This window comes from Sinocyclocheilus anshuiensis, unplaced genomic scaffold, assembly GCF_001515605.1.
Source record: "Sinocyclocheilus anshuiensis isolate Anshui unplaced genomic scaffold, SAMN03320099.WGS_v1.1 scaffold107, whole genome shotgun sequence".
Lineage (NCBI taxonomy): Eukaryota > Metazoa > Chordata > Actinopteri > Cypriniformes > Cyprinidae > Sinocyclocheilus > Sinocyclocheilus anshuiensis.
In genome coordinates this window covers 828,605-841,107 of record NW_015549584.1, presented here as the reverse complement: position 1 = coordinate 841,107, position 12,503 = coordinate 828,605, and the positions used below count along the sequence as shown (strand labels likewise).

At 37.5% G+C, this 12,503-nt stretch overlaps 1 protein-coding gene across 1 annotated transcript in view; it reads left to right on the top strand.

Annotated features, from left to right (window-relative positions):
• Positions 1–11,637, top strand: part of LOC107657846 (FAS-associated factor 1-like) — a 70,948-nt gene extending 59,311 nt beyond the window's left edge. Inside the window, exons 17-18 of the mRNA XM_016446118.1 lie at positions 1,757–1,972; positions 11,177–11,637. Of these exons, the coding sequence (XP_016301604.1) occupies positions 1,757–1,972; positions 11,177–11,260 (300 nt within the window). The 3' untranslated portion in view covers positions 11,261–11,637. The remainder of the gene's footprint in view (positions 1–1,756; positions 1,973–11,176) is intronic.
• Positions 11,638–12,503: the final 866 nt, after the last annotated feature.

The following is a 12,503-nucleotide window of genomic DNA, read 5'->3' as shown; positions in this document are numbered from 1 at the left end:
TTCAACAAAAGCACATAATTAGTTCAATCTCCTATTGCCATGGTACCATTCTTGTCAGGACGTGGTGTGTAGGCTACAGTATAGACCTTCAAACATACGATACCCTACAATAGCTCACTTTAGCTTCATTTAATGCTTGTCTTGGACAAAGCTTTTAATATGAGGCATATTGTGAAGAGGTAAACACAAAGACGGCCTGGAGGCGAAGTAATTGTGTCAGTCCTGTGTGTGTGTGTGTGTGTGAGCTGTTAACTCAGCAGCAGCCTTGTGTTTTAATGAGAGCAGGGTCTAAAGTTGTTCAACTGCTGTCTGTAATGAACCCAAGGGGAGAAGAGGCTTGAAACACACCCACACACACACACACACACACACACACACACACACGTTTAAACAGATAAAATCACCTGCACTAAACTTCAAATGACCGTTTTTGCTTTTTTCCCCCTTCCATGCTGAAACGTCACGCCTTTGGACTTGAATCTCCAAGCTGTGAAACGGGTGACATGTCTTCGATTCCTGCACCTTAGAGGTCACCTGTTACGTTTCATGACATCGTTTAGATTCGCACACAATCGTAATTAACCTCTTGCTCTTGAAGGGAAAGATTAGATTCAAATGGCATACATTCATTTCTGCGATTTTCAGCAGCTGTTACAGTTTGGCCGTATGTGGCGTGCGTGTATCTGCGCTTCTTCCCGTGCGTCATTTTTGTGACATTGTGTGTGTGTAAACAAGGCGGTAAGATGCTCCCCACCTGGAGTCTATCCAAGCACGCGCGCACCCTCGCACACGCCCAAACCACAGCACCTCGGTGGGTCTGTGGCCACAATAGGCGCACTGGAGGGAAACAATCAGCAGAAGTGTATAGAGAAGTAGAGAGGGGAAATGCTCTGTGATTTGGACTCTTTTGTGACCCAGACAGCGCATGAAAGGCCGAGGGGGAGTGGTGATGTCATTATTCTCTGCCGTCAGGTGCTACACACACACTCTATTTGTTTAGCGCAGTGAAAAGGATGCTCCTCAGTGCCCTTTATGCGCAGGGACCAGGAAACACAGTGCACACATACATCCCGAGCAGGGCTGGGGAGAGACGCTGTTCGCCCCCCAGAGGGCTTTTTACACACGGCCCCTACCTAAGGGAGTGGGGCCGGCACGCGCTCACCCAAGCCACCTGCTGCTAATGAGCTACTGTTGTACACTTTGATGAAATATAATTGCATTATGGTGTGTAAATAAAGCCTGCGTGTTTTGTCACAGCATATGCTGCCCAGTGTCACAACAGGAACAACAAGCTGGAGTTGAAAAGCCCAGAGGAGCGGCAGGTCGTGCTCCATGTCACTAGAGATGGCGCAATTCCCTCACCTCTCCCTCTCGCTTTCGCGCTTGTTCTCTTTAAATGTGTATGCGACTTCTCGCTGTTTCCCTCCCCGTCCCTCGCTTTTGACTCGTTTTTTATTTTTTTTTTTACAGTGTGATATTTCTATGACGTGCAAAATGGAAAGATTTTTTTTGTGTGGCACGTTCAAGCTGTGATGGAGCGCTAAATTTAGGACCTTTGACGCATGACTTTCGTGCTGCAATTTAATGAGATCCATGCATATATATGTTATGTGGTACAGTACTGTGGTTTTATAGTCATTTTAATATTAAATGAGCTCTAAACCTTCGCATTCCAAACAGAAGATTTATGAAGTGGTTAGTTCATGAGATACGATTGTTTTGCCATAATGTTACCGTTTTGCTGTCCCCTGCGCAGGCTATCCGTCTCTCATTGGAGCAGGCCCTGCCACCAGAGCCCAAAGAGGAGGGCGGAGAGCCAATCAGCAAGCTGCGCATCCGGACGCCAAGCGGCAAGTTTTTGGAAAGGCAGTTCCTGGGCAGCTGTAAACTCCAGGTCCTGTTTGACTTCGTCGCCTCCAAGGGCTACCCATCCGATGAGTTCAAACTGCTCACCACCTTTCCACGCAGAAATGTGAGTTCACACATGCACACAAACATTTACTATAGATGTATGTAGTTTTCAAATAAATGTCTTCGAATTTATATGCATTTTGACCCTAAAATAATCCTTAAACTTACACTAAAACTTTTTACACTTTTTAAAATACAGTATAAATAAATATGAATAAATGCATAAATATACACTTATAGTTTCTTAAAATTACATATTAGTACTATATATAAGACACAATTGATACATTTTGTATTATATATTTAAATTATATAATGAATTTTGTTTATTTTAACTGTATATATAGTGTATATATAACTTGAATATTAAAATGATGAATAACATTATTTTTATTATTATATAATAAATTGTTTAATACATTTTATATAAAGTGTGTATATCACTAATGTATTTATTATTATTATTATTATTGTGTATTTATTAATCACTTTTTTTCTTTAAAGGATATTTAAGGATATTTTCAAAAAAAGGAAGCATTGTTTATATATTTTTAGTTATTGTTTTTAACTACTGAAGACATTTTTCTGCAAATTTGGGTGCAAATAACTAGAGCAACACATGTATATCATAATGATATCGGTCATGACCATTACCCCACTCATAACAGCTATTATAAGTACCCAAGTGTGCACATAGTCCTGGAACACCCTCCTCCTTCCTGTTTAATATATTTTCTGTGGGCAACTTTCCCCATGCTGGAACATGACTGATATTAGTCTAGAGCCCCACTGATGGTGAATATCTTTTAATTCCTGTCCATCTGCGGTGCACTAATAACTGTGTGTGTGCGTGCGTGCGTGTGTGTGTGCGAAGAGTGTGTGTGAGTGTTACAGCTCAGCAGGAAAAATAGAGTGTATAATTGGCTAGTTAATCCCAGCGTGTGGCAGAAGTTTGTTGCTCATCTTAGTCTGTGTGTGTGTACTGTACAAGTCCACAGATAGTCACACACCTGCACATTAATTAAAAGCCATGCCTGGTTAATTAGTATTTCTTTTCCTCTTGTGTATTTTATTTTTCCTTTTTTTTTTTTTTTTAGATCTATCCACAAGTGCATAAATCATTTACGGAATATTAATTGCAGTCCTCAGAAGCATAAAGGTGCACTGGCTACTTCAGATACATTCAGCAGTTCTTTTTCCTGTGTGTGAGTGTGTTTGTGTCATTAAAGTGCTGCGTTTGTGCACTCTGCAGCAGGTAGATAACAAGCTCTGCTCTTAACGACCTGACTAATTAACAGCATGGAAACAGAAATGGGCTTTCCATTAATCAAGAGATGTGCGCAGGCCTGCCCAGACAGCATGCCATCCAAACCCTTTGGGGACGAGCGTTAAGGGCCCCAACAAACTCACAATTTTAAACACGCACAAAATGCCTTATCGTGCTCATAAACAGTCAGCGTCCACCTTAAACACTGCTACTCGGGCAGCCTCACACCCAACAAACAGCATTTTACACGTTGTATTGCATTTATTCACAATCTCTGTTTGGAAATCAAAAGAGAACCGAGTTGCGTGTTTCTGCGGAGGGTGAAATGTGTATCCAGCAAAAGGAGGGAAGCAAGAGAGATGGAAAAGTGTCTGAAGGCTTTTGTTTCATTTGCGGCCTGCGAGGGTTGTGTTTGTCAGTTTGTTTGCTCTTTTCTTCTCTTTGATGGACAGATCCAATGCACCTGCACTCTTCTGAGCGAGAGCGTGAGGAAGGATTAGAAAAGCAGCCTCAGGATTCCCTTTCTATTCATAACACTCATTAATGTCATGGCACAGTCACATTGCCACTCACACCAGCGCTTAGGGGACCTCCAATCATCTGACGAGTTCTTTTTGTTTTCTGTTGTTTTTTGGTTATCCAACTCGGGATACGTGAGGATCTCTTGGATGAGTAATCTAATCTCATGTGTGTTGCTTGTAGAACGGTGCTTCTCAGCTGGTGGGTTCTGACCCAAAAATGAGTAACAGGTCTGTTCGGAATAGAGAAAACAAAGCTAAATGCAAATAATAAGGCGAAACTAACCATGAAATGAAGATGAATGAGCTTGTCAACTTTTTCTATAAAAATTCATGAAAAATTCATAAATGGTTTTATAATTGTTTATAATTGAAATATACAATATATATAGTACTAACTTAAACAATAGACAGAAATGCTGAATATGCAGAATATTTATAATTGTAATATACAATATAATATGTATATAATATAATATAATTCACATCTATCTATCTATATATAATGTGTTATATTGTATATATTGTTATATATATAGCAATCACTTAAAGAATAGACAAATATAGAATATTTAAAATTGAAATATACAGTATAATATGAATATTGTAATATATACAATATAACATGTATGTGTGTGGATAGATAGATAGATAGATAGATCATGTAACACTTTATACTGGAGGAATGGCTGATGGAAATTCACCGTTGCATCACAGAAATAAATTATATTTTAAAGGATAATAAAATAGAAACCATTATTTTATGTTGTAACAACATTTTGCAAGATTACTGTTTTTTTGATCAAATAAATGCAGCCTTGATGAGCGTAAGAGATTTCTTTAAAAAACATTACATGTCTTACTGATCTCAAACCTTTGACTGGTAGTATATATGTACATACATATATTATACATATATATATATATTTTTTTTTTTTTTGCGTGTCAGCTTTACATAATTGCAATATTATAATTTCTAATATAAAATATAATATAAAAATATATGTATTATATGTTTATAAAGTGTGGCTTATAGGTCACTTTTTATTATTCATCTTTATAAATCTTTTGGGGTCATCATGTGATGTCCAAAGTCTGGGTCACCAGACCAAACCAGTTGCAAAACCACTGCTTGATAAAACATCTGTTCTTTCTACCCTCAAGAGAGTCATTTAGATGTGTAGTTTCACATCTCTTACGTCAGCACCTGGCCTGTCTGTGCATTTGCGTTGGCTTCTTGCCTTTAGACCCCCCTTAGCATCCCGTGGTCATGCTAAAGACAAGCAGGGAGCCAGAACTGACTTCTCCCCAGAGGTGGTAACCCTCCTTCCCCCCTCCGTCTCCACCCTCGGCCGGCCCTTAGCAGAGTCTTACTCCAACACTGCGAACGCTGATGCCCTCACCGCTCCTGCAGGCAGATAATGATCTCCCACCGCTTTTCTAATTGGCCAAATAAACACTCTACAACACAGCGCTAACACAGACCTGGCTATTGCGTTTTAATTAATGGTGGAGGACCCTAAATGGCTTCATTATAACTGTTGTTTCAGCTGTATATATTTTGTTCTTTTTTTTGTTGGTTTGCTTTTTTCCCTTTTCTTTTTTCCTTCTGTTTGGAAAACCACATCTCGCGTGTCAGGTCTTTATTTTCCTTCTCTCTTAGCCGTTTATTGCAGGTCCTTTTATTAGTGCTAATGAATGGCAATATTTATTTGCCTGGCTTTTAAAGTGGAGATGTTCAGTTTAAACAAATCTCGCTACGAATCAGGGAAGACTGGCGTTCAGCTTATTACTAATTTGCTTTAAATGTTTTGAGTACGTGATTCGGAAGCCAGACCTTTCTTAAAACCTGTGTGTTCTTAATTTATAGTAATGCCTTCACGTAGTTTACTTTGCAGCGGCCTGGTAACATACACCTGCTTTATGATGAAACTCTGTATTGACATTTTAATGAGTTTTTACTGTGTTATTGATCAGGTTAATCCTTAAGTATACTAATAATGAAATTAATTAAACTGAACTGGCAGCTGCAAGTGACATCAGTTAATAATGCTCTGAGACATTCAGCTTTTATTTTGTTTTCCGGTGAACTCCGTATTGATTCCCTCAGGACTTTTCAAATAGTCTGGTTGTAGAAATGTACACAGTACAGTCAGTGATGCAAATGAATTTTCTTGGTGTTCTTTTTCTTTTTAATCTAAAAGTACTGCTCAAATTTCACATGAAGACATATTTACACTAACAGTGCTGGTGAATTTTCCCTTCAGCTGCACTTTTTTAAAATTATTATTGTATATAATATAGAAGCTTATTATACTATTTATTATAAGTTCCACTATATTTGGGCCTAAATCTTTACATTTAGCCTTTAGTTGCATTTGCTTATTTGTATTAATTAATATTTTTTTGTACACTACAAATCAAAAGTTTGAGTAAGATTTTCTTTTTTAAATAATAATAATAATAATGCTTTAATTCAGCAAGGATGCAGTAAATTGATCAAAAAGTAACACTAAAGACATTTACAATGTTATATGATTTCCATTTCAAATAAATGCTTTCCTTTTGAAATTCATATTAATCATAGAATCCTGAAAAAAAAAATGTAGCATGGTGTTCATGGATGCATGACATTGCTTTCAACACTGATAAAAAAATGGTTCTTGAGTACTAAATCAGCATATTGGAATGATTTCTGAAGGATTGTGTGACACTGAAAACTGGCGTAATAGCTGCTGAAAATTCAGCTTTGCCATCACAGGAATAAATTCTATTTTAAAATATAATAGAACAGTACTCTAATTCATAGTGATATCTCACTCTATTACTGTTTTTACTGCTCAGCAAGGCAAATCATTGCAGCCTTAGTGAGCATAAGAGAAAAATCTTATTGACCCTATGTATTTTTAATATATAATTATTAAAAATAATCTAATAACTTATAAAGTGAGGATAATAAAAAAACAAACATTTACAGTCCAACAGACAGATTAATACAAATAGCTGTCTACAGTAGTTACATTTTGTTTTAATAAATTGATTAAAACCAAATCAGAATATTAGAATGATTCCGAAGGATCATGTGACACAGTGCTGGAGTAATGGCTGATGAAAATTCAGCTTTGCCATCACAGGAATGAATTACATTGTAAATGTATTAAAAATAGGAAACTTTTGTAATAATATTTTACAATATTTACTGAATGTATTGGTCAAATAAGGGGCAGTCTTGGTAAGCATAAGAGCCTTTCTTTCAAAAACAGACATCAAACTTTTGAACGGTAGTATGCATTCAACTTTTTTTGTTACCTTTTTTTGCTCCTTTTCAATGGCTTGTAAATGGTCATCGTTCCATTTAGGGCTCAGAAGTCGAGTAGCACTCTACTTTTGGAGAGCAGGATTCCCTCTCTCTCTCTCGTGCCCCTTTTCCTGTGGTCATCTGGGCGGCTGTCTTGTGTTTGTTTGGTGACTGTGTGGGGCCGTTGAAGATGAGTGTGTTAAAGGTTTAACAGGATTACCTGCCATCAACATCATCAAGGCCCAAAGAAAACAGCCGCCCGGGCCTCTCCTCCATCGCACAGCCACTTCTTGCTTTAATAAACCTCTTCAGGATTACGGTGATATGAGTCTCCACACCCTTCAAATGATCTCTTTTCTTCTTCTGTTTACTTTGGCTGTCGGAGAACGTATTGTTCTGGAGTGGAGATCTCACTACCCGGGCACGTTTGAATTCATTTGGTCTTAACATCCCCCGTCGGTGCATTGCGGGTTAAGGTTGTCAGTCAGGGGGTTGTAATCGTACTTTAATTTTATGACTCTGTGTGAGTGTGCGTTTGTGTGTCAGTCGAAGTGTTAGAAGCACAAGTGCAATCGCTGTTGCACAGCGAAGTCTAATTTCATTCAGAAGGGCCAAACAGAAGGTTTCTGAAGAAACTAACAAGTGCTGGGAAAAGAGGGAGGGAGTGAGAGGAAGAAAAAGAGCGAAAGACAAGGAGAGTGGAGGAAAACAACAGCTTTGTTTGTTGACAGATGCTTCTCCTCTTATGGTCTGTTAATTGGATAACAATGTAAACAATCATCCATGGCATCTGTCTCCTGCCATTGGAGTGCCACCTTGTTTCTCTCATTCCCCTTTAAAAGAGAACAGTCATCAACACAAACACACGCACACATCTGCGCCACCCTAGAACCTCATTTACTTCTACCTGACGCTGTGGTGTTATAGCAGGTTTTCGGGTTCATTTCCATTTTAAGTTTTTCTTAAAGCGCTCGTATGAAAGAAAGGGAAGGCATCCTGGTGGGAGCGACGTGTTTTTACGACATCTTACTACCCCCTCCTGTGCCCTCAGGTCAGATTGAAAAACAAAAGGCATAAGTCACACGCTAAAATGAGGTTTGGGGCAACACAGCTAATGTGCTGAAGCGGGTGTGATATCTGTACTTACCCCCCTTCGAGATGCCAAACCCGCCGATAATACGCTGTCACTTTGAACTTACTGTTGTCTGTGCAGTGCTTCATGTCAGGTGTGTCCCAACGAGGCCTTTACCTCAAAACATTTCTTTTTTTTTTAAATGTAAAATTTGTTTTTTAGACATTAGAATTATTGTTTTTGTTAGCAGAATTCTACCTTTAAAGTATATTTCAAGTTAAATAAAATTTATTGACAACATATGTGTGTAATTAAGTATCAAAAATTAACAATGAAAAGTACTTTTTATTAATTTTGATTGTTAATTTCTACATATACTAATGTTTAAAGTTGGATTTTTTAATGGATACTTTTTTCAGCAAGAAAGTATTCATTTTAACAAAAGTGACAGTAAAGACTTTTAAATTGCTACAAATTGCATTTTTTTTTTAATGTTCTATTTATCAAAGAATCCTGAAAAAAAATCTGTTGCAGTTTCCACAAAAATATTAGGCAGCACCGCTCTTTTCAAAAGTACATATAGTTATAACATAAAGAAATATTTCTTAAGCACAGAATCAGCATATTAGAATGATTTCTAAAGAGTCATGTGACACTGAAGCCTGGAGTAATGGCTGCTTAAAATTCTGCTTTGTCATCACAGGAATAAATCATATTTTAAAATATATTAAAATCTAAAACTGTTATTTTAAATTGTAATATTATTTCACAATATTACTGTTTTTACAGTATTTTTGATCAAATAAATGTAGCCTTTGTGAGCGTAAGAGAGCTGGCGAAAGTCCCCCAAAATTTTGAACAGTACTACATACATTTTTAGCTATTTAAGTTATGTAAATTAACATTAATGAACAATAGTATAATTATTATTAAGGTTAATCTGTGCTGTAAATGCTATACAAATTGCTATTCATGATATAATGCATTCATTCGGTGATATCTATAATGTGGCAAGCTGCCAGTTACCACAGAAAATTATTTTAATTATTCCTCAGTTTCTCAAAAAGGACTTTACAGAGTTTTTTCTCATTATTGTGGCAAAAATGAGTAGGCATTTTGATTTGGGCCAGTAAGAAAAGCACCCATGACACCTTAGAAACCATGAAATATGGAATGGTTTTTGAGATTTTTTTTTTTTTTTTCAGTATGTTGCATATATTCTTTTTATTCCATCAGCTTTGTAATATTGTCCAATGTCCTGACTGCTTTAACAGAAATTACACTATACACAGCTTTATTCTCCAACCCTGTGACCTTCCAGTCCAGCTGCTTTCAGCTCTGTGTTTTAATTACAAACACGTAGAGCTGGAGGGGTCTTCGGAGGAGAGAATAGGCCTTAATCAGAGCCCTGTCACCAGGCTGCAGTTAAGCCCCTGTCCTGAGCACTGTGGCCGTACGAGGTGTGGACACCCAGGTGTGAGCAAAGGCCCCGTGTAACAAGAGAACGCCCTGCTATTAGCTCACTACAATGCAGCCATCATCTTCCGCTTTCCTTTTCTCTCTCTGCGCAGGATCGCAAGCCTCTTACACAAGCGCTAGTCACTCCTCATCGGCTGGGAAAATCCCTGAACCGAGATGTGGATGATGGTCGTGTCAGCACAAATGTCAGTTAGTTTGCTGTTAAAAGTGTGGCCAGTGATTGGATTGCTCTTGGATAATGAAGTCGGGCTTCACTCATGGAGATTATTAGTGGCTGACGAGTTCTCACCCCATTGCTATTGTGTTTGGTTTGGATCGGTCCATTTGCGATAACAAACAGCTACTATCCCAAAGGGAAACAGGACACGTACCTCACACGGGGACATTATCGCATTACGGCGCTAACCAATGACATCAGAAGGCTAGGCCCCACACATCGCTTAGTTTAGGAGGAATGGCCAGACTTAACCTGCACACCTCATGAACAGCTTTTTTACAATCTTAATATTGCAATAATGGCCTGTTCATAACAAGAACGAAAGATTACTATAATAACTATATTAGCATCCATAAAGCGTTCGGTTTATTGTAAGTGCATCCTGCAGTTCTGTCGTCTGCCGCTTGAAACGCTTGAGCTCTTTAAAAAAAGATGGATTCTGATCGGCTGTCAATGTTTTTAGCATTCATCAGCTGGAAAAAAGTCATTCTGAAAGTGATTCCAACTATATCATTCATCTGTGCTGTTATTGTTACAGTTTTGATATGGACTTTGCTAGTCTATGGAAGCTTGTTTCCACCACAAGATTTATATAAAAAACACATTAAAAAGGTAATTGTGACCTTTTTTTCTCAGAATTGCGAGATATAAACGAAGAATTGCAAGATATACACTGAAAAAAGTCACAATTGCGAGATGACTTGCATTTTTGAGAATAAAGTTAGAATTGTGAGATATAAACTCACATTTGCAAGAAAATATATCAGAATTGTTTGATTTAAAAGTTGCAATTACCCATTTTATTTTATTCCGTAGCGGAACCAAAAAGTCAGAATTGTGAGATATAAACTCAGAATTCTGTGGAAAAAAAACTCAATTGCGAAAAAGAAGGTTCTGAGTTTATATATTGCATTTTGGACACTTTTTTCAGAGTCAATTCTAACTTTTTTTTTCTCAGAATTGAAAGTCAAAATAGTGAGCTAAAAAGTTACAATTACATTTTTCAAACAGGCTTCCATACTATTTACTTGTAGTTATGATGTATGTATGCAGTTGTGCTGTTGAACTTTGTAATGCTGCCAGGATTTGTTTGTCTATTGTGACTTTTTTGTATTTTATTTTTACTATTTTGCTTGCTGTAAGGTGACCTTGGGTGTTTACAAGGCGCCATTAAATAAAATGCATTTTTATTTATTGTTATTCTTTTAAAAGTGACCTATTATGCCCCTTTTTACAAGATGTAAAATAAGTCTCTGATGTCCCCAGAGTGTGTATGTGAAGTTTTAGCTCAAAATACCCCACAGATATGTCGTTATAGTCATCCTCCTTGGTCTTAAAATTGGCAAAAAAAATGTATTCCTTGAGCATTGAAAAACATCTCAAATTTGCTTTTTTTTTTTCCATCTCTTCCCAGATAACGCAGATAGACCCGGCGTGGAGTCTGGTGGAGGCTAAACTCTTCCCTCAGGAGACCCTGTTCCTGGAGGCCAAAGAGTAGGACTGATCTGAGACGTCCTGAGGCGAACAAGAAGAATAAGCAAAGAACTTTTAGCATGATGTCCACAGCGACCAGACACACACACACACACACACACACAAGCCTTCTCACACTATCACACAGTGCGTTGTATATGAATGCTGAGTGTACATTTTATGCACACGGAGGCCTTCACAAGCACATGGATAAACGATCACTCTCCTCTCATAACTGCAGTGTAATGTTCTTTTTCCACCCAAAACGTAAAGTAACCGAAAACAAAAAAAACTAAAAAAACAAGCAGAGGTGTGGAAGTCTAAAACAGCCAGCCTCACAGACAAGGACTTCTCACTGCGGCTGCTTTTTAGACATGTTTTGTGTTGAAATGAGACAAAAAATATCAAGTAAAAAAAAAGACAAATAAATAAAAGTCATACAAAGAGACATTTCCTGGAGAACGCTGGACCATTTCCTTTCCCAAGGTTCTCAGAGTCCCTGATTCTCAGCACAGCCCTGGACAGCCCATCATCCTGGCTTCTTCCTTATACCCAAAATGATTATATTTGGTTTAATACTTGTTTATTTTTCTCACTTTCCCCCCCCATTTTTAAGTTTGATGCTGTATTAGATTTAGGTTAATATACATTATATAAAGAATATATGAACATGCATGTGTCTTGCCACTCTAATTTTATTTTTACCTTCATGTGTGGGTGACTATATCATCATGACATCATCAAACCAGCACATGGCCTCTTCGCATTGAAGTTCTGCATTTTTAATACATGACTGCTAAGGTAAATTTAAAGGATTCTTACATTATTTATGAATGTCGCATGTCCTTCCAAAGTTGCATGAGTGTTTTCCAAACAGAAATTATGAAACACTGTTCTGAGGACCATCTGAATGAGGATTGGATCTTCAAAAATGACACAAGCATCATAAACATGGTCTATATGATTTGTGTGCAATATAGCAAGTCTTCTATAGACATCTGAAGGTAGAAATCGAAGTCATTTTTTAATACCAATCTTGGTGGGGTATAGCAATGTTTGAATCATTTTGGATTTGTTAATGAATCGGACTGAGCGACCAGTGCAATTCTTGAAAAATTCTCTTTTTATTAAAGTCATAGAGGTTTGGAACAATATGTGGGTAAGCAAATGACAGGGTTTTCATTTTTTGCTTTAAACTGTTCTTTTAACATCCTATGACAGGAGTAAAATAACATCGCACCAATTTATTTCTACCCAGTTATTTTCCA